The sequence below is a fragment of the Dendrobates tinctorius genome, unplaced genomic scaffold (genome assembly GCF_039654945.1).
Source record: "Dendrobates tinctorius isolate UK_male_01 unplaced genomic scaffold, ASM3965494v1 ptg000538l, whole genome shotgun sequence".
Classification (NCBI taxonomy): Eukaryota; Metazoa; Chordata; class Amphibia; order Anura; family Dendrobatidae; genus Dendrobates; species Dendrobates tinctorius.
Window position 1 is genome coordinate 223796 of NW_027362197.1, and position 21273 is coordinate 245068.

Consider the following 21273-nt stretch of genomic DNA (forward strand, 5'->3'; position numbering starts at 1 on the left):
ACCTCCTGCCCTCTCTTGCTCCCACCTGCCACCTCCTGCCCTCTCTTGCTCCCACCTGCCCTCACCCGCTTTCACCTGCCACATCCTGCCCGCTCTTGCTCCCACCTGCCACCTCCTGCCCTCTCTTGCTCCCACCTGCCACCTCCTGCCCTCTCTTGCTCCCACCTGCCACCTCCTGCCCGCTCTTGCTCCCACCTGCCACCTCCTGCCCTCTCTTGCTCCCACCTGCCACCTCCTGCCCTCCCCCGCTTTCACCTGCCACATCCTGCCCGCTCTTGCTCCCACCTGCCACCTCCTGCCCTCTCTTGCTCCCACCTGCCACCTCCTGCCGGCTCCAACCTGCCACCTCCTGCTCCCACCACCTGTTCCCACCTGTCATCTCCTTCCACCTCCTGCTCCCACCTGTCACCTCCTGCCCTCTCTTGCTCCCACCTGTCATCTCCTTCCACCTCTTGCTCCCACTTGCCACCTCCTGCCCTCTCTTGCTCCCACCTGCCACCTCCTGCACTCTCCCGCTCCCACCTGCCACCTCCTGCCGGCTCCAACCTGCCACCTCCTGCTCCCACCACCTGTTCCCACCTGTCATCTCCTTCCACCTCCTGCTCCCACCTGCCACCTCCTGTCTTCTCATACAGCTGCCAACACCTGCCACCTCAGGCTCAAATCAAATACTAGTACCTGTGCTGTTCCTGATGTCTCCACCCCAAGTTCCTGATGTCTCCACCCTGTAATCTCCTGACTGAGCACGCTACTTAAACCTGCCACTGCACTTCTTCATTGCGAGATTATTGAGTTCCAGCCTTTAGTCTAACTTCTTCCCACCTGCTGCTTTTCCTTCCAACTATAATGCTGTTCCGTGTACCGACCACTGGCTACATCCTGACTACATTACAGTTGTGCTCAAAAGTTTACACACCCCGGCAGAATTTCTGCTTTCTTGGCCTTTTTTCAGAGAATATGAGTGATAACACCAAACCTTTCCTCCACTCATGGTCAGTGGTTGGGTGAAGCCATTTATTGTCAGGCTACTGTGTTTTCTCTTTTTAAATCCTAATGGCAACCCAAAACATCCAAATGACCCTGATCAAAAGTTCACATCCCCTGGTGATTTTGGCCTGATAACATGCACAGAACTTGACACAAATGGGTGTGACTGGCTCCTAAAGGTAACATCCTCACCTGTGACCGGTGACAACTCCAGGAAAATTTTTCGGGATACAAAGAAAACCCCACAAATAACATCAGCTGAAATACTGGAGTCTCTGACGACTAGCAGTGTGGCTGCTTCAAGATGCACAATAAGGAGGCAGTTGAAGAAAAATGGGCTGCATGGTCGAGTCACCAGAAGAAAGTCAAATGACCCTGATCAACAGTTCACACACCCCATTTCTTAATACCGTGTATTGCCCCCTCTCTGACATCAGTGACAGCTTGAAGTCTTTTGTGGTAGTTGTGGATGAGGTTCTTTATTTTCTCAGATGGTAAAGCTGCCCACTCTTCTTGGCAAAAAGCCTCCAGTTCCTGTAGATTCCTGGGCTGTCTAGCATGAACTGCAGCTTGAGATCTCCCCAGAGTGGCTCAATGATATTGCGGTCAGGAGACTGAGATGGCCACTCCAGAACCTTCACTTTGTTCTGCTGTAGCCAATGACAGGTCGACTTGGCCTTGTGTTTTGGATCGTTGTCATGTTGGGACTTCCAAGTACGTCCCATGCGCAGCTTCTGGGCTAATGAGTGAAAATTTGCCTCCAGTATTTGCTGATAACGTGCTGCATTCATCTTTCATTCAACTTTGACCAAGTTTCCTGTGACTTTATAGCTCACACATCCCCAGAACATCAACGATCCACCTCTGTGCTTTACAGTAAGAATAGTGATCCTTTCATCATAGGCCTTGTTGAGCTCTTTCCAAATGTAAAGTTTATGGTTGTTGTCACGTCCGTCATGTCTGTTTTGCCTCATGAACCCCTGGAGCGGTGTGCATGCGCACCTTGTGTCTGCTATCTTGCTTGTTCCCTAGAGCAGTGTGCACACTCACCTCATGTCTGCTGAGCTGCAAGATGCCTGCGTTTCTGCTTTGCCTTCTGTGATCATCTTGTCATGTCTGAAACTCTGATCATGTGACCTTTCCTAGGATCCTGCACTGTCTGGCTCTGCAATCATCTCGTCATGTCTGAAACCTTGATCATGTGACGTATCCTAAGATCCTGCACTGTCTGGTTCTGCAATCATCTCATCATGTCTGAAACTGATCATGTGACTGCACTCTGTGATCCGGGAGCATCTGAACTGGAAGTGCTCCCCTGATCCTGACCTGGAAGAGGAGGTGCTATGCCCTATATCAGGCCTCCCCTTCCTATGCTCGGGGCCTGAGTATTGTGTTGCTTCCCTGCATGGCTGCTTGGTCTGTGGGGTTGCTCCCTCTATTCTGTGCCCATGCATATTGCTCTGTAGTGCGTCTCTGCACACGCTCCGTGCTCGTATTCCGTCTTTTGTCTTGTGCCATGTCTTGCTTTTGCTATGCTTTGACTTGTAGTCCTTCCTGTGTTCTCTGCCTTGCTATTCCTTGCCTTGTGTTCCTCCCTATGGTCTCTCTCTTTGCTTGCTCTGCCTCGCTCTCTCCTATGGCTCCCTGTAGTGCTCCCTGGCACACGCACCATTTCTCCTCTCTTTAGTTCTCATTTCCATGTCTAGTCCCAAGGTCTTTCCTTGGCCCGGCTCTGGGCTTCGGCCTACGCTCCGCTGCTAGCTCTGTTCTCGCTCTGATCTGATTCTGTTTCTGCCTATGTTCTGCTTTGTGTTCCGTACCTTCTTCCTTGCCTTGTCCTTGAACCCCGGCGTGGGTTCCCCTTGGCCGCCTCCTGTGCCTTAGTCGTGTCTCGTGCTGGAGTTACAGCCGTGTGCACTGGCCAGTGAGGTGTGCGTCCCGCGTGGCTCCTAGCACGCGTCCTGCCCTGTGCCTTGGTGTGTCTCTACACGCACTCTGTCTTGTATCCTATGCTTTGGCGTGTCTCTACACATGCACCCTGTCTTGTATCCTACAGTCATGGCCAAAAGTTTTGAGAATGACACAAATATTAATTTTTACAAAGTCTACTGCTTCATTTTTTCTAATGGCAATTTGCATATACTCCAGAATGTTATAAAGAGTGATCAGCTTAACAGCAATTACTTGCAAACTCAATATTTGCCTAGAAAATGAACTTTATCCCCCAAAACACATTTCAACATCATTGCAGCCCTGCCTTAAAAGGACCAGCTAACATCGTTTCAGTGATTGCTCCATTAACACAGGTGTGGGTGTTGATGACGACAGGGCTGGAGATCAATCTGTCATGATTAAGTAAGAATGACACCACTGGACACTTTAAAAGGAGGCTGGTGCTTGGCATCATTGTTTCTCTTCTGTTAACCATGGTTATCTCTAAAGAAACACGTGCAGTCATCATTGCACTGCACAAAAATGGCCTAACAGGGAAGAGTATCGCAGCTAGAAAGATTGCACCTCAGTCAACAATCTATCGCATCATCAAGAACTTCAAGGAGAGAGGTTCCCTTGTTGCCAAAAAGGCTCCAGGGCGCCCAAGAAAGACCAGCAAGCGCCAGGACCGTCTCTTAAAAGTGTTTCAGCTGCGGGATCGGGCTACCAGCAGTGCAGAGCTTGCTCAGGAATGGCAGCAGGCAGGTGTGAGTGCATCTGCATGCGCTGTGAGGCGGAGACTCTTGGAGCAAGGCCTGGTCTCAAGGAGGGCATCAAAGAAGCCACTTCTCTCCAGAAAAAACATCATGGACAGACTGATATTCTGCAAGAGGTACAGGGAGTGGACTGCTGAGGACTGGGGTAAAGTCATTTTCTCTGATGAATCCCCTTTTCGAGTGTTTGGGACATCTGGAAAACGGCTTATTCGGAGAAGACCAGGTGAGCGCTACCACCAGTCTTGTCTCATGCCAACTGTCAAGCATCCTGAAACCATTCATGTGTGGGGTTGCTTCTCAGCCAAGGGAATGGGATCTCTCTCAATCTTGCCTAAAAACACAGCCATGAATAAAGAATGGTACCAGAATGTCCTCCAAGAGCAACTTCTCCCAACCGTCCAAGAGCAGTTTGGCGATCAACAATGCCTTTTTCAACATGATGGAGCACCTTGCCATAAAGCAAAGGTGATAACTAAATGGCTCAGGGAACAAAACATAGAGATTTTGGGACCATGGCCTGGAAACTCTCCAGATGTTAATCCCATTGAGAACTTGTGGTCAATCATCAAGAGACGGGTGGACAAACAAAAACCTTCAAATTCAGGCAAAATAAAAGCATTGATTTTGCAAGAATGGACTGCTATCAGTCAGGATTTGATCCAGAAGTTGATTGAGAGCATGCCAGGGAGAATTGCTGAGGTCCTGAAGAAGAAGGGTCAACACTGCAAATATTGACTTGCTGCATTAACTCATTCTAACTGTCAATATAACCTTTTGTTACTCATAATATGATTGCAATTATATTTCTGTATGTGATAAAAACATCTGACAAACACACATAAAAACCAGAGGCAGCAGATCATGTGAAAATATAATATTTGTGTCATTCTCTAAACTTTTGGCCATGACTGTATGCTTTGGTGTGTCTCTACACATGCGCCCTGTCTCGTTGGTTATACCTTGCACCTTGGCGTGTCCCCTACACACGCACCTAGCCTTGTACCTTGGCGTGTCCCCTACACACGCACCTAGCCTTGTACCTTGGCGTGTCCCCTACACACGCACCTAGCCTTGTACCTTGGCGTGTCCCCTACACACGCACCTAGCCTTGTACCTTGGCGTGTCCCTTACACACGCACCTAGCCTCGGACCTTGGCGTGTCCCCTACACACGCACCTAGCCTCGGACCTTGGCGTGTCCCCTACACACGCACCTAGCCTTGCACCTTGGCGTGTCCCCTACACACGCACCTAGCCTTGTACCTTGGCGTGTCCCCTACACACGCACCTAGCCTTGTACCTTGGCGTGTCCCCTACACACGCACCTAGCCTTGTACCTTGGCGTGTCCCTTACACACGCACCTAGCCTCGGACCTTGGCGTGTTCCCTAACTCGCACCATGCCTGGATATCTGTCGTGCCTCCTTGCCTGAACCCTGGTTTGCCTGCCGGATGCCCGGAACCTGCCGATTGCTGCCAGAGATCGTAAGCTGGATGACTGCGGCCTGATGTCTGGAGCTGATGTCCGCAGCCTGATGCCTGATCATGTCAATCGTTGCCAGCAGTCCGGAGTCCGATGCCATTGTGCCTTACCCGTACCCAGGCGTGCCACCTGGCACGTGCTATGCTATGGACCTTGGCGTGCCCACGCACCCTGCACGTTTTGTTTTTACGTTTGCACTGAATGTATCCTGAAGTTCTCAATGAAGATATCTTGCACTTACCTCTTGTCTTGTCTGGTTTCCTGCTCGTCCTTGTCGTCAGTCACTCACAGTGTCTCCCTGAGCCAGCCGTCTGGTCCCAGCAGTCGTGGTGGCTCACCCCCTTGGTCTTGCCCCTGACACTTCCTGTATAGGGGGTGGATTCTCACAAGGTCAGCTCGCCCTCGGTGGGTGGGTGCCACGACCCAGAGGGTCCACTCAAAAAATGGGCTCAGCAGGAGCTGAGTCCGTCACAGATAATCAGGCCATGGACTCCGCTGGTACCTCGGCTACTCGTCTGATGAAGAATCTGACCTGATATATGTCCTCTGAACTCCCTTGGAAAATGGCGTTACCCCAGCCACTCTTCTGATGTGAGTCAGACCCGGCCCTTGTCCTCTGAAATCATTTGGAAATGATGGCAGCCAGAGTAAGAAGACTTTCCTGTCTACCCACTGTCCTCCCCACTGGATTTCCATGTCTCCTCCGCGACTCCTGTATCTTGACCGGTGCAGGTGCTTGTTTCAGATGTCGGACCAACATTGTTTGGAGTGTTTGTGCTAAACTCTGGTTTCTGCCAAAGAAAATTTTTTTTTTTTCCTTCTTTCCAGCCCCGGTAAGAGGGGGCTTAAAGAGGGGGGTACTGTCATGTCCGCCATGTCTGTTTTGCCTCATGAACCCCTGGAGCGGTGTGCACGCGCATCTCATGTCTGTTGAGCTGCAAGATGCCTGCGTTTCTGCTTTGCCTTCTGTGATCATCTCGTCATGTCTGAAACTCTGATCATGTGACGTTTCCTAGGATCCTGCACTGTCTGGCTCTGCAATCATCTCGTTATGTCTGTAACCCTGATCATGTGACTGCACTCTGTGATCCTGGAGCATCTGAACTGGAAGTGCTCCCATGGTCCTGACCCGGAAGAGGAGGTGCTATGCCCTATATCAGGCCGCCCCTTCCTATGCTCGGGGCCTGAGTATTGTGTTGCTTCCCTGCATGGCTGCTTGGTCTGTGGGGTTGCTCCCTCTATTCTGTGCCCTTGCACTCTGCTCTGTAGTGCGTCTCTGCACACGCTCCGTGCTCGTATTCCGTCTCTTGTCTTGTGCCATGTCTTGCTTTTGCTATGCTTTGACTTGTAGTCCTTCCTGTGTTCTCTGCCTTGCTATTCCTTGCCTTGTGTTCCTCCCTATGGTCTCTCTCTTTGCTTGCTCTGCCTCGCTCTCTCCTATGGCTCCCTGTAGTGCTCCCTGGCACACGCACCATTTCTCCTCTCTTTAGTTCTCATTTCCATGTCTAGTCCCAAGGTCTTTCCTTGGCCCGGCTCTGGGCTTCGGCCTACGCTCCGCTGCTAGCTCTGTTCTCGCTCTGATCTGATTCTGTTTCTGCCTATGTTCTGCTTTGTGTTCCATACCTTCTTCCTTGCCTTGTCCTTGAACCCCGGCGTGGGTTCCCCTTGGCCGCCTCCTGTGCCTTAGTCGTGCCTCGTGCTGGCGTTACAGCCGTGTGCACTGGCCAGTGAGGTGTGCATCCCGCGTGGCTCCTAGCACGCGTCCTGCCCTGTGCCTTGGTGTGTCTCTACATGCACTCTGTCTTGTACCTTGTACCTTGGCGTGTCCCCTACACACGCACCTTGCCTTGCACCTAGCCTCGGACCTTGGCATGTTCTTTAACTCGCACCATGCCTGGATATCTGTCGTGCCTCCTTGCCTGAACCCTGGTTTGCCTGCCGGATGCCCAGAACCTGCCGATAGCTGCCAGAGATCGTAAGCTGGATGACTGCGGCCTGATGTCTGGAGCTGATGTCCGCAGCCTGATGCCTGATCATGTCAATCGTTGCCAGCGGTCCGGAGTCCGATGCCATTGTGCCTTACCCGTCCCCAGGCGTGCCACCTGGCACGTGCTATGCTATGGACCTTGGCGTGCCCACGCACGCACCCTGCACATTTTGTTTTTATGTTTGCACTGAATGTATCCTGAAGTTCTCAATGAAGATATCTTGCACTTACCTCTTGTCTTGTCTTGTTTCCTGCTTGTCCCTGGTCGTCAGTCACTCACATAGTGTCCCCTGAGCCGGCCGTCTGGTCCCAGCAGTTGTGGTGGCTCACCCCCTTGGTCTTGCCCCTGACACTCCCTGTATAGGTTGTGGATTCTCACAAGGTCAGCTCGCCCTCGGTGGGTGGGTGCCACGACCCAGAGGGTCCACTCAAAAAATGGGCTCAGCAGGAGCTGAGTCCGTCACAGTTGTGGCCAAAAAGATCAATTTTGGTCTCATCACTCCAAATTACCTTGTTCCAGAAGGTTTGAGGCTTGTCTCTGCGCTGTTTTCCGTATTGTAGGAAAGATACTCTGACATTTGTGCAGTAATGGCTTTCTTCTGGCGACTCAACCTTGCAGCCCATTTTTCTTCAAGTGTCTCCTTATTGTGCATCTTAAAGCAGCCACACCGCTAGTTTTCAGAGAGTCCAGTATTTCAGCTGATGTTATTTGTGGGTTTTTCTATGCATCCCATAGAATGGTAGAGTTGGAAGGGACCTCCTGGGCCATCTGGTCCCAACCCACTGCTCAAAGCAGGATTTGCTAAATCATCTCAGTCAGATATCTGTCCAGCCTCTGTGTGAAGACTTCCATTGAAGGAGAACTCACCACTTCTCGTGGCAGCCTGTTCCACTCATTGATCACTCTAACTGTCAAAAAGTTTTTTCTAATATCTAATCTGTGTCTCCTCCCATTCAGTTTCATCCCATTGCTTCTAGTCTTTCCTTGTGCAAATGAGAATAAAGTTGATCCTTCTACAATGTGACAGCCCTTTAGATATTTGTAGACAGCTATTAAGTCTCCTCTCAGTCTTCTCTTTTGCAAACTAAACATTCCCAAATCCTGCAACCTTTCCTCATAAGACAGGGTTTGCAGACCGGTCACCATTCTGGTCGCTCTTTTCTGAACTTGCTCCAGTTTGTTGATGTCTTTTTTAAAATGTGGTGCCCAAAACTGGACACAATATTCCAGATGAGGTCTGACCAAAGAGGAGTAGAGGGAAATAATGACTTCACGTGATCTAGACTGTATGCTTCTGTTAATACATCCTAGAATTGCATTTGCCTTTTTTGCTGCTGCATCACACTGTTGACTCATATTCAGTCTGTGATCTATTAGTATACCCAAGTCTGTTTCACATGTGCTGTCACTTAGCCCTATTCCTCCCATTCTGTATATGCTTTTTTCATTTTTATTGCCCAGATGTATTTTCCTGCCATTTGTCACCGGTCATAGGTGAGGATGTTACCTTTAGGAGCCATTCAAACCCATTTGTGCCAACTTCTGAGCATGTTATCAAGCCAAAATCACCAGGGTATGTAAACTTTTGATCAGGGTCATTTGGATGTTTTGGGTTGTCATTATGACTTAAAAAGAGAAAACACACTAGTCTGACAATAAATGGCTTCACCCAACCACTATGAGTGGAGAGAGAGGTTTGATGTTATCACTCATATTCTCTGAAAAAAAGGCCAAGAAAGCAAAAATTCTGCCGGGGTGTGTAAACTTTTGAGCACAACTGTAATGTAGTCAGGATGTAGCCAGTGGTCGGTACACAGAGCAGCATTATTGTTTGGAGGAAAAGCAGCAGGTGGGAAGAAGATAGACTAAAGGCTGGAACTCAATCTCGCAATGAAGGAAGCGTGAGTCCGGAGATCACAGGGTGGGCCCACCAGGAACTCTTTTTGGTCACTGGCTCAGGGTTCTCCATGAAGCCCACCCTTCGAAGTCTGGCCCCGAGCACCCCCCGTTACCTGTAAGGGCTGATGATAAAAGGTGACGACAATATCCTCAGTAAGATTGGAGACCCGTGTTCCCTCCAAGGTGACGCCGACCACAACATTGCCCACGACCGTGCTGTTAGCAGCATCCTGTGTGCACAAATAGGACAGTCAGTGATTGTCGGCTCCATGGACCTCGTCACCATACTGGTAGCTCACCTGGAAGAGGGCACTGGCGGCAAGCATCCGGACTACCTGCAGCCTCGTCCCGGGGGCCACATTCTCCAGCAACTGTTTAGGAAAAGACAAAGCAATGCCCAGACGATCGGGAAGAGAGGAGAGCTGTAGGGGAGACACATCGGTTACATCACCACAGCACTGCGCCACGTCCCCATGGTCCAATCCAGGGCGCAGAGACGCCATTCACCACCCAACTCACCACATCGGCCGAGTGAAGCTTATACACCACCGCCTGCAGGGGACCCTTCCCAAAATGGTGAGTCTCCTCATCAAATGTCACCTGGGAAAGCACAGATTCTATCCAGTCACGGAGCCTGAAAGTGACAAGAGAGGGTACGCCATGGGTGTGGGGTACGCCATGGGCGAGGGGTACGCCATTCGGGAGGGTACGCCATGGGTGAGGGGTACGCCATGGGTGAGGGGTACGCCATGGGTGCGGGGTATGCCATGGGTGAGGGGTACGCCATGGGTGAGGGGTACGTCATGGGTGAGGGGTATGCCATGGTTGAGTACGCCATGGGGTAGGGGGTACGCCATGGGGGAGGGGTACGCCATGGGTGCGGGGTACGCCATGGGTGAGGGGTACGCCATGGGCGAGGGGTACGCTATGGGCGAGGGGTAAGTCATGGGGGAGGGGTATGCCATGGTTGAGGAGTACGCCATGGGTGCGGGGTACGTCATGGGTGAGGGGTACGCCATGGGTGAGGGGTACGCCATGGGTGAGGGGTACGCCATGGGCGAGGGGTACATCATGGGTGAGGGGTACGCCATGGGCGAGGGGTAAGTCATGGGGGAGGGGTATGCCATAGTTGAGGAGTACGCCATGGGCGAGGGGTACGCCATGGGCGAGGGGTACATCTGGCTCCACATGCTTCTTCAGCTGCAGGGAATGACTTACACACGCCCACTGCCAGAGAAACGCATCTTGTCCAGATAGTCAGCGACTTGTACGATCTCGTGATCTACACTCCTCGTATCTACAAGACAAGAAGCGCCATGATGATTATGGACCCGAGCAGCACAACCCCCATCATCTCAAATAACAACAGACAGAACAAGTCTAAGGCTATGTGCGCACGTTGTGGATTTGCTTGAGGAAATTTCTGCGCGGTTTTTCATCTCTTGGCAGAAAATGCAGTGGAAAATCCATGCAGCTTTTATGCGTTTTTGATGTGGATTTGTAAGCTAAATAAAATTAAAAAAAAAAAAAAAGAAAAATAAAAGAATTGTGCTGTCATTTCCTTGTCCCACCTCTTCTTTTTCATTCTCCACTGAAGACCATAATATCATTACACACCATCTTCAGATATGTTTACACACACAAAACAAATATAAAAGTGAATATATTATACAGATATATGTAATACCAGGCCGAGGTTTAGTAATGAACAGGTGTCAGCCAGATACCCTCATTAATAAAATGGTAAATAAAGAGTTAAATAAGACACACGAAATCTGCGTGAAACGCAATGTTAAATTAAAAAAAAAAAAAATTGCGTGGGCTCCTGCACAATTTTCCTAACCAGCAGAGGAAAAGCCGATGGCTGATGTTAATATTCTGGGAAGGCGCCAAAGGCCATAAAGGTTCCCAGGCTATTAATATCAGCTCACAGCTGTTTGCTTAGCCTTTACTGACTAGTTTACAGGGGAACCTCAGAAAAAAATTGACATGGGGTCCCTCTATAAAAATTGAACTATCAAAGGCTAGCCAGAAAGCTGCAAGCTGATATTAATGGCCTGGGAAGGGGTCATGTATATTGGCACCCCCCCGGCTAAAAACAGCAGCTTTCAGCCGCCCCAGAAATGGCGCATCTTATAGAGGCGCCAATTCTGGCACTGTCACTTAGCATTGCTCTTCCCTCTTGCACTGTAGCGGTGGCAAGTGGAGTAATAGTTGTGGGGTTGATGTCACCTTTATATTGTCAGGTGACATCAAGCCCACGGATTAGTAATGGACAATTCTGCAGCCTTTTTGACAGAAAGTCTGCAGCACATCCGCAAACCTTTTCACACGTGTGGTTTTGCTGCGGATTTGGAGCAATTCCGCACGGAAAAACGCTGCAAAAACGCAAGAAATCCGCAACGTGTGCACATAGCCTAAATGTGATCAGAAGCAATACACATCATCCTGCTGATGCCAGAATCTGCCTTTTCTCTTATGTTCTTGGTTCTGCTGGTGCCAGGAACTCTGCTCAGGTCCTTCACGCCTCTGTGACGTCCGTCTGCGAGTCTGGCCTGCAGTAAGACAACACCCAGAGCAACCCTGATACCCTTTACCCCTATACAGGGATCTGGATTTATAGCAGAGCCCAGGAGGCGCTGTCTGAATAGGAGCAGTGACCAGAGCAGGACGGTCGCCAGAGAGGGGTTCCAATACCGGACCAAAAACGTAGTGGGATCCGAGTCTAAACCAGTCGGGCAGCAACTGCACAAAAACAGCAGACAGAAGCAGAAATCCAGGCCAAGGTCAGAGTCATAAACCAGGAGGGAGGCAGAAGTACAAAATCGTTAGGCAGAAGCAGAGTCAGAATCCAGGCCAAGGTCAGAGTCATAAACCAGGAGGGAGGCAGAAGTACAAAATCGTTAGGCAGAAGCAGAGTCAGAATCCAGGCTGAGGTCAAAGTTAGTTGTAGCAATTCACACAGTAGCACGCAGGGGAACCAAGAATATATCCGGCGGCTTGCAAGACCATTCCCAAGGTATTTGAGGGATCAGGTCATCCCTCACAGGTTCCTGGACTGGTGATGTCATTAGGACCACCCCCAGGACCAGGCTAGATGGTGATGCAGTAAGCCCCTGACGACTGACAGAGGGGCGGAGCCTGCGCCCACCAGATGCCTGCGCAGGAGCCCCTTCTCTGTCACCATCATAACTCACGGGAGAACCACGGTGCCTCCCAGTGGCCAAAGCAGGAACAGCCATCCCCGAGTCTGACGGTGAAGTGGCGGTCCAGCGCCTCCTAGTGGCCACGACAGGAACAGCAGGCCTCGAATCTAACGGTGACGTGACAGACCGGCGCCTCTTAGTGGCTAAAGCCGGGACCATAGGCCCTGAGTCTGACAGCAACGTAATAGAACCACGGCACCTCCCAGTGGCCGAGGCAGGAACAGCCGTCCCCGAGTCTGATGGCGAGGTGGCGGTCCGGCGCCTCTTAGTGGCTGCAACCGGAACAGCAGGCCCCAAGTCTGATGGCGACTTGACAGCCTCTAACCAGAACATCGTTTGCCTATTCTCTTATGTTCTTGGTTCTGCTGGTGCCAGAATCTCCGTTCAGGTCCTTCACGCCTCTAACCAGAATGTCTCCCATTTTCTCTCATGTTCTTGGTCCCTTCCCTCCTTAGCTCAGCCCCTCCCCTACCTGGACTACTTCCCATTCCTCCTTAAGCTCGGTCCCGGCTATGCCTACTCTAGATCTCTCCCCTGCATATACACTGTCCCTCCTGACTACACTAGGTCCTATCCCTCGGTCATAGAAAATATTAAAATTGGAAGGCACACTAGAGAGGGGCATTTACCCTCCCCCTCTGCCCCAAAGAATTGCAGCAGGAGACAAGAGCTTCCAATCTAACTGACACTCTTAGAAATAGGTTAATAATAAAGAAAAGTGAACCACCCTAACTAACATGCAAGCAGCCCCTTGTGAAGTGAGAGACCCCAGTAGCTCCCACGTGACTGAACCACGTTACAGATTGTACAAATAGTAAAGACAGGAAATGCCTCTTGCATTTGAGAGGATTAAAGCAAGTACCTTCCACATCCCAGTTCTTCACAGGCGCACATTCGTTTTCATCAAAACATTATTACCAGACTCCTGGGCACTGGTAGAAAATTATGACTATTTGGGTTTGAAATCCAATAGTGATGAGACATACATTTTCAGCTTCAGGGCAAATATGGGAAGAATATGATTTTTTTCATAACAGTAACCCCTGCCTATAAGCCACAAATGAATAGTGGGCGGACCGCTGACAACAGCCATGTCATGTTTGGGATCTGGGCAACGGTAAAACCATAATTAAAAATATGGCGGCAATCTTGAACTTCTGCGATCATCCGGAGAGAAGGATTGCATATGTTGAGTGTAAAGATCTGAGGTTGTGGGTTGTAATAATCACCTAGGAAGGTTTATGATGCAACTAATTTTTATTCCTTATGTGATGACACGGCATTCTCTCTTAACCCCCACGGGTGGTTTGCACGTTAATGACCGGGACAATTTTTACAATTCTGACCACTGTCCCTTTATGAGGTGATAACTCTGGAGCTTCCATGGATCCCGGTGATTCTAACATTGTTTTCTCGTGACATATTGTTCTTCATGTTAGTGGTAAAATTTCATTCATATAACTTGCGTTTATTTGTGAAAAAACAGAAATTTGGCGAAAATTTTGAAAATTTTGCAATTTTCCAACTTGGAATTTTTATGCCCTTAAATCACAGAGATACGGTACACAAAAAACTTAATAAGTAACATTTCCCACATGTTTACTTTACATCAGCACAATTTTGGAATAATTTTTTTTTAGAAAGTTATAAGGGTTAAAAGTTGACCAGCGATTCTTATTTTTACAACACCATTTTTTTTAGGGACCACATCACATTTGAAGTCACTTTGAGGGGTCTATATGATAGAAAATACCCAAAAGTGACACCATACTAAAAACTGCACCCCTCAAGGTGCTCAAAACCACATTCAAAAAGTTTATTAACCCTTCAGGTGCTTCACAGGAATGTTTTGAATGTTTAACCCCTTCCTGACATCCGACGTACTATCCCGTCCACGGTACCCGGGCCCGTATGACCGTGGACGGGATAGTACATCTACCGCGATCAGCGGCGCCCGCGTGGTGAGCGCGGCCGGGTGTCAGCTGATTATCACAGCTGACACCCGGCACAATGTGTCAGGGGCGGTCACGGACCGCCCCCGACACGTTAACCCCTTGCACACCGCGATCAAACATGATCGCGGTGTACCGGGAGTTAAAGGGAAGCATCGGCAGGGAGGGGGCTCCCTCCGTGCTTCCCTGAGCCCCCCACGGCAGCGCAATGTGCAGTGCTGCTGCCGGGGGGCTCTTTCCCTGCAGGTCCCCGTATCCAAGATGGCGACAGGTGCCTGCAGGAAGCTGGCTTCCTCAGTGCCTGCAAAGCACAGGCATGAGGAAGCCTTGTGCACTGCCTGTGACAGATCAGTGATCTGTGATGTGACAGATCAGCGATCTGTCACAGGACAGTGATGTCCCACCTGGGACTATGTAATAAAGTAAAAAAAAAAATTAAAAAAAAGTGTAAAAATAAATTTAAAAAAATCGCCAAATAAATTAGTAAAAAAAAAAAAATATTCCCCAATAAATTCATTTCTTGAAAATAATAATAAAAAAAAAACAATAAAAGTACACATATTAGGTATCGCCGCGTCCGTAACGACGTGCCCTATAAAACTGTCCCATTAGTTAACCCCTTTAGCGAACCCCTTAAAAAATAAAAATAAAAAACGAAGCAAAAAATAATGATTTATTATCATACCGCCAAACAAAAAGTGTAATAACGCGAGATCAAAAAGACGCATATAAATATCCATGGTACCGCTGAAAACGTCATCTTGTCCTGCAAAAAACGAGCCACCAAAAAGCATCATCAGCGAAAAAATAAAAAAGTTATAGCTCGCTGAATAAAGCGATGCAAAAATAATTATTTTTTATATAAAATTGTTTTCATTGCATAAAACCGACAAAACATAAAAAAACGACCTAAATGAGGTATCGCTGTAACCGTACTGACCCGAAGAATAAAACCGCTTTATCAATTTTACCGCACGTGGAACGGTGTAAACGCACCCCCCAAAAGAAATTCATGAAACGCTGGTTTTTGTTCATTCTGCGTCCCAAAAATCGGAATAAAAAGCGATCAAAAAATGTCACGTGCCCGAAAATGGTACCAATAAAAACGTCAACTCGTCCCGCAAAAAATAAGACCTCACATGACTCAGTGGGTCAAAATACGGAAAAATTATAGCTCTCAATATGTGGTGATGCAAAAACTATTCTTACAATAAAAAGCGTCTTTTAGCGTGTGACAGCCGCCAAACATAAAAACCGCCATAAATAGTAAATCAAACCCCCCGTTATCACCCCCTTAGTTAGGGAAAAATAATAAAATTAAAAGAAAATGTATTTATTTCCATTTTTCCGTTAGGGCTTGGGCTAGGGCTGAGATTAGGGTTAGGGGTGTGTTGGGGTTAGGGTTGGAGTTATAATTGGGGGTTTCCACTGTTTGGGCACATCAGGGGCTCTCCAAATGCAACATGGCGTCTGATCTCAATTCCAGCCAATTCTGAGTTGAAAAAGTCATATGGTGCTCCTTCCCTTCCAAGCTCTGCCATGCGCCCAAACAGTGTTTCACCCGCACATGTAGGGTATCAGCCTACTCAGGACAAATTGCAAAACAATTTTTGGGGTCCAATTTCTCCTGTTACCCTTAGGAAAATAAAAAATTGGGGGCAAAAATATCATTTTTGTGGAAAAAAATGATTTTTTTATTTTCACGTCCGAGCGTTATAAACTTCTGTGAAGCACTTGGGGGTTCAAAGTGCTCACCACACATCTAGATAAGTTCCGTGGGGGGTCTAGTGTCCAAAATGGGGTCACTTGTGGGGGGTTTCCACTGTTTAGGTACATCAGGGGCTCTCCAAATGCACATGACACCCGCAGACCATTCCATCAAAGTCTGCATTCCAAAACGTCACTACTTCCCTTCCGAGCCCTGACGTGTGTCCATACAGTAGTTTTCTCCCACATATGGGGTGTCAGCGTACTCAGGACAAATTGGACAACAACTTTTGGGGTCCAATTTCTCCTGTTACCCATGGGAAAATAAAAAGAATTGGGAACTTATTGATCATGTTTGTGGAAAAAATACGATTTTTTTATTTTCATGCCCTGGCATTATAAACTTCTGTAAAGCCCTTGGGGGGTTCAAAGTGCTCACCACACATCTAGATAAGTTCCTTAGGGGGTCTAGTTTACAAAATGGGGTCATTTGTGGGGGGTTTCCACTGTTTAGGTACATTAGGGGCTCTCCAAAGGCAACATGACACCCGCAGACCATTCCATCAATGTCTGCATTCCAAAACGTCACTACTTCCCTTCCGAGCCCTGACGTGTGTCCATACAGTAGTTTTCTCCCACATATGGGGTGTCAGCGTACTCAGGACAAATTGGACAACAACTTTTGGGGTTCAATTTCTCCTGTTACCCTTGGGAAAATAAAAAAAATGGTGACTAAAAGATCATGTTTGTGGAAAAAATACGAATTTGTTATTTTCACGCCCGGGCGTTATAAACTTCTGTGAAGCACTGGGGGGTTCAAAGTGCTCACCACACATCTAGATAAGTTCCTTGGGGGGTCTAGTTCACAAAATGGTGTCATTTGTGGGGGGTTTCCACTGTTTAGGTACATCAGGGGTTTTCCAATCGCGACATGGTGTCCGATCTCAATTCCAGCCAAAAACGTCAAATGGCGCTGCTTCCCTTCCGAGCTCTGCCATGCGCCCAAATAGTGGTTTACCCCCACATGTGGGGTATCAGCGTACTCAGGACAAATTGCACAATAACTTTTAGGGTGCGGTTACCCTTGGAAAAATAAGAATTGAGGGTGAAAAGATCATTTTTGTGGAAAAAATATGATTTTTTAATTGTACGGCTTTATGTTATAAACTTCTGAGAAGCCCTTGGGGGTTCAAAGTTCTCACCACACATCTAGATAAGTTCCTTAGGGGGTCTAGTTTCCAAAATGGTGTCATTTGTGGGGGGTTTCCACTGTTTAGGTACATCAGGGGTTTTCCAATCGCGACATGGTGTCCGATCTCAATTCCAGCCAAAAACATCAAATGGCGCTGCTTCCCTTCCGAGCTCTGCCATGCGCCCAAATAGTGGTTTACCCCCACATGTGGGGTATCAGCGTACTCAGGACAAATTGCACAATAACTTTTAGGGTGCGGTTACCCTTGGAAAAATAAGAATTGAGGGTGAAAAGATCATTTTTGTGGAAAAAATATGATTTTTTAATTGTACCGCTGTACGTTATAAACTTAGGTAAAGCCCTTGTGGGTTCAAAGTACTCACCACATATCTAGATAAGTTCCTTGGGGGGTCTAGTTTCCAAAATGGGGTCACTTGTAGGGGGTTTCCACTATTTAGGTACATCAGGTACTCTCCAAACGTGACATGGCGTCCGATCTGAATTCCAGCCAATTTTGCATTGAAAAAGTCAAACGGCGCTCCTTCCATTCTGAGCTTTGCCATGCGCCGAAACAGTCGTTCCCCCCCACAAATCAGGTATCAGCGTACTCAGGACAAATTGCACAATAACTTTTGCAGTCCAATTTCTCCTGTTACCCTTGGTAAAATAAAAAAAATTGAACCTGAAGTATTTTTTTTGTGAAAAAAAGTTAGATGTTCATTTCTTTTTAAATATTCAAAAAAATTCCTGTGACGCACCTAATGGGTTAATAAACTTCTTGAATGTGGTTTTGAGCACCTTAAGGGGTTCAGTTTTTAGAATGGTGTCACTTTTGGGTATTTTCTATCATATAGACCCCTCAAAGTGGCTTCAATGTGATGTGGTCCTAAAAATAAAATGGTGTTGTAAAAATGAGAAATCGCTGGTCAACTTTTAACCCTTATAACTTCCTAACAAAAAAAAATTTTGGTTCCAAAATTGTGCTGATGTAAAGTAAACATGTGGGAAATGTTAGTTATCAAGTTTTTTGTGTGCCGTATCTCTGTGATTTAAGGGCATAAAAATTAAAAGTTGGAAAATTGCGAAATTTTCAAAATTTTTGCCAAATTTCCGTTTTTTTCACAAATAAACGCAAGTTATATGAATGAAATTTTACCACTAACATGAAGTACAATATGTCACGAGAAAACAATGTCAGAATCACCGGGATCCATGGAAGCGTTCCAGAGTTATGACCTCATAAAGGTACAGTGGTCAGAATTGTAAAAATTGGCCCGGTCATGAACGTGCAAACCACCCTTGGGGGTGAAGGGGTTAAAAAAAATTAATTTAACTTTTTTTCACCAAAAAATTACTACAGGTCCATTTTTTTTCTATTTTCCTAAGGGTAACAGGAGAAATTGGACTGCAAAAGTTATTATGCAATTTGTCCTGAGTACGCTGATACCTGATATGTGGGGGGGAACCACTGTTTCGGCGCATGGCAGAGCTCAGAAGGGAAGGAGCGCTGTTTGACTTTTTCAATGCAAAATTGGCTGGAATTCAGATCGGACGCCATGTCACGTTTGGAGCGCCCCTGATGTGCCTAAACAGTGGAAACCCCCCACAAGTGACCCCATTTTGGAAACTAGACCCCCCAAGGAACTTATCTAGATGTGTGGTGAGAACTTTGAACCCACAAGAGCTTCACAGAAGTTTATAATGTACAGCCGTACAATTAAAAAATCATATTTTTTCCACAAAAATGATCTCTTCACCCCAATTTTAATTTCCCAAGGGTAACAGGACCCTAAAAGTTATTGTGCAATTTGTCCTGAGTACGCTGATACCCCACATGTGGGGGTAAATGACTATTTGGGCGCATGGCAGAGCTCGGAAGGGAAGCATCGCCATTTGACGTTTTTGGCTGGAATTAAGATCGGACGCCATGTCACGTTTGGAGAGCCCCTGATGTACCAAAACAGCGGAAACCCCCCACAAGTGACACCATTTTGGAAACTAGACCCCCCCAAGGAACATATCTAATCCTATCCTGTGTGATACTGTCTGCTGAGCCGTGTATCTAATCCTCTCCTGTGTGATACTGACTGCTGAGCCATGTATCTAATCCTCTCCTGTGTGATACTGACTGCTGAGCTTTGTATCTAATCCTCTCCTGTGTGATACTGACTGCTGAGCCTTGTATCTAATCCTCTCCTGTGTGATACTGACTGCTGAGCCGTGTATCTAATCCTATCCTGTGTGATACTGACTGCTGAGCTTTGTATCTAATCCTCTCCTGTGTGATACTGACTGCTGAGCCGTGTATCTAATCCTCTCCTGTGTGATACTGACTGCTGAGCCGTGTATCTAATCCTCTCCTGTGTGATACTGACTGCTGAGCCGTGTATCTAATCCTATCCTGTGTGATACTGACTGCTGAGCCGTGTATCTAATCCTCTCCTGTGTGATACTGACTGCTGAGCCGTGTATCTAATCCTATCCTGTGTGATACTGTCTTCTAAGCCGTGTATCTAATCCTCTCCTGTGTGATACTGACTGCTGAGCCGTGTATCTAATCCTATCCTGTGTGATACTGACTGCTGAGCTTTGTATCTAATCCTATCCTGTGTGATACTGACTGCTGAGCCGCGTATCTAATCCACTCCTGTGTGATACTGACTGCCGAGCCGTGTATCTAATCCTATCCTGTGTGATACTGTCTTCTAAGCCGTGTATCTAATCCTCTCCTGTGTGATACTGACTGCTGAGCCGTGTATCTAATCCTCTCCTGTGTGATACTGACTGCTGAGCCGTGTATTTAATCCTCTCCTGTGTGATACTGCCTGCTGAGCCGTGTATCTAATCCTATCCTGTGTGATGCTGACTGCTGAGCCGTGTATCTAATGCTATCCTGTGTGATACTGACTGCTGAGCCGTGTATCTAATCCTCTCCTGTGTGATACTGACTGCTGAGCCGTGTATCTAATCCTCTCGTGTGATACTGTCTGCTGAGCCGTGTATCCTGTGTGATACTGACTGCTGAGCCGTGTATCTAATCCTCTCCTGTGTGATACTGACTGCTGAGCCGTGTATCTAATCCTATCCTGTGTGATACTGACTGCTGAGCCGTGTATCTAATCCTATCCTGTGTGATACTGACTGCTGAGCCGTGTATCTAATCCTCTCCTGTGTGATACTGTCTGCTGAGCCGTGTATCTAATCCTATCCTGTGTGATACTGACTGCTGAGCCGTGTATCTAATCCTCTCCTGTGTGATACTGACTGCTGAGCCGTGTATCTAATCCTATCCTGTGTGATACTGACTGCTGAGCCATGTATCTAATCCTCTCCTGTGTGATACTGACTGCTGAGCCGTGTATCTAATCCTCTCCTGTGTGATACTGACTGCTGAGCCGTGTATCTAATCCTCTCCTGTGTGATACTGACTGCTGAGCCGTGTATCTAATCCTCTCCTGTGTGATACTGACTGCTGAGCCGTGTATCTAATCCTCTCCTGTGTGATGCTGCCTGCTGAGCCGTGTATCTAATCCTCTCCTGTGTGATACTGATTGCTGAACCGTGTATCTAATCCTATCCTGTGTGATACTGACTACTGAGCCGTGTATCTAATCCTCTCCTGTGTGATACTAACTGCTGAGCCGTGTATCTAATCCTATCCTGTGATACTGACTGCTGAGCCGTGTATCTAATCCTCTCCTGTGTGATACTGACTGCTGAGCCGTATATCTAATCCTCTCCTGTGTGATACTGACTGCTGAGCCGTGTATCTAATCCTCTCCTGTGTGATACTGACTGCTGAGCCGTGTATCTAATCCTCTCCTGTGTGATACTGACTGCTGAGCCGTGTATCTATATTGAATATTACAAACACTTTGCATGCGCTGCTGTCAGCAGGTGGTGTGGGCTAATCCAGGGTGTGTACATTGTTATCAGAGTAAAGGGCCTGTCTCCATTCTGTGATGACAGGCGAAAGCGCCTGTTTGTTATGACCCCCCCCCCCCCCCCCCGTGGCACTAAAATCCCATTCAGACAAGACATTAGCAGCAGGGCAGCACAACACCTCCAAGGCAGAGGCACAGCTCATGCCAGGTGTCTAGCTTTGAGACCCGATATTTGAAAATCGCAGATAATTTGGGGAGTATGAAGGTTT

At 47.8% G+C, this 21273-nt stretch overlaps 1 protein-coding gene across 2 annotated transcripts in view; it reads right to left on the reverse strand.

Annotated features, from left to right (window-relative positions):
• LOC141078350 (adhesion G-protein coupled receptor G1-like) overlaps window positions 1–21273 on the reverse strand; it is a 65003-nt gene that overhangs the window by 14122 nt on the left and 29608 nt on the right. For both annotated transcript variants that reach the window (XM_073565087.1, XM_073565086.1), the window contains 4 exons: window positions 10282–10360; window positions 9583–9697; window positions 9363–9485; window positions 9177–9293 (listed from right to left, as the gene is read on the reverse strand). In XM_073565087.1, coding sequence (XP_073421188.1) covers window positions 9177–9293; window positions 9363–9485; window positions 9583–9697; window positions 10282–10360 — 434 coding nt within the window. The remainder of the gene's footprint in view (window positions 1–9176; window positions 9294–9362; window positions 9486–9582; window positions 9698–10281; window positions 10361–21273) is intronic.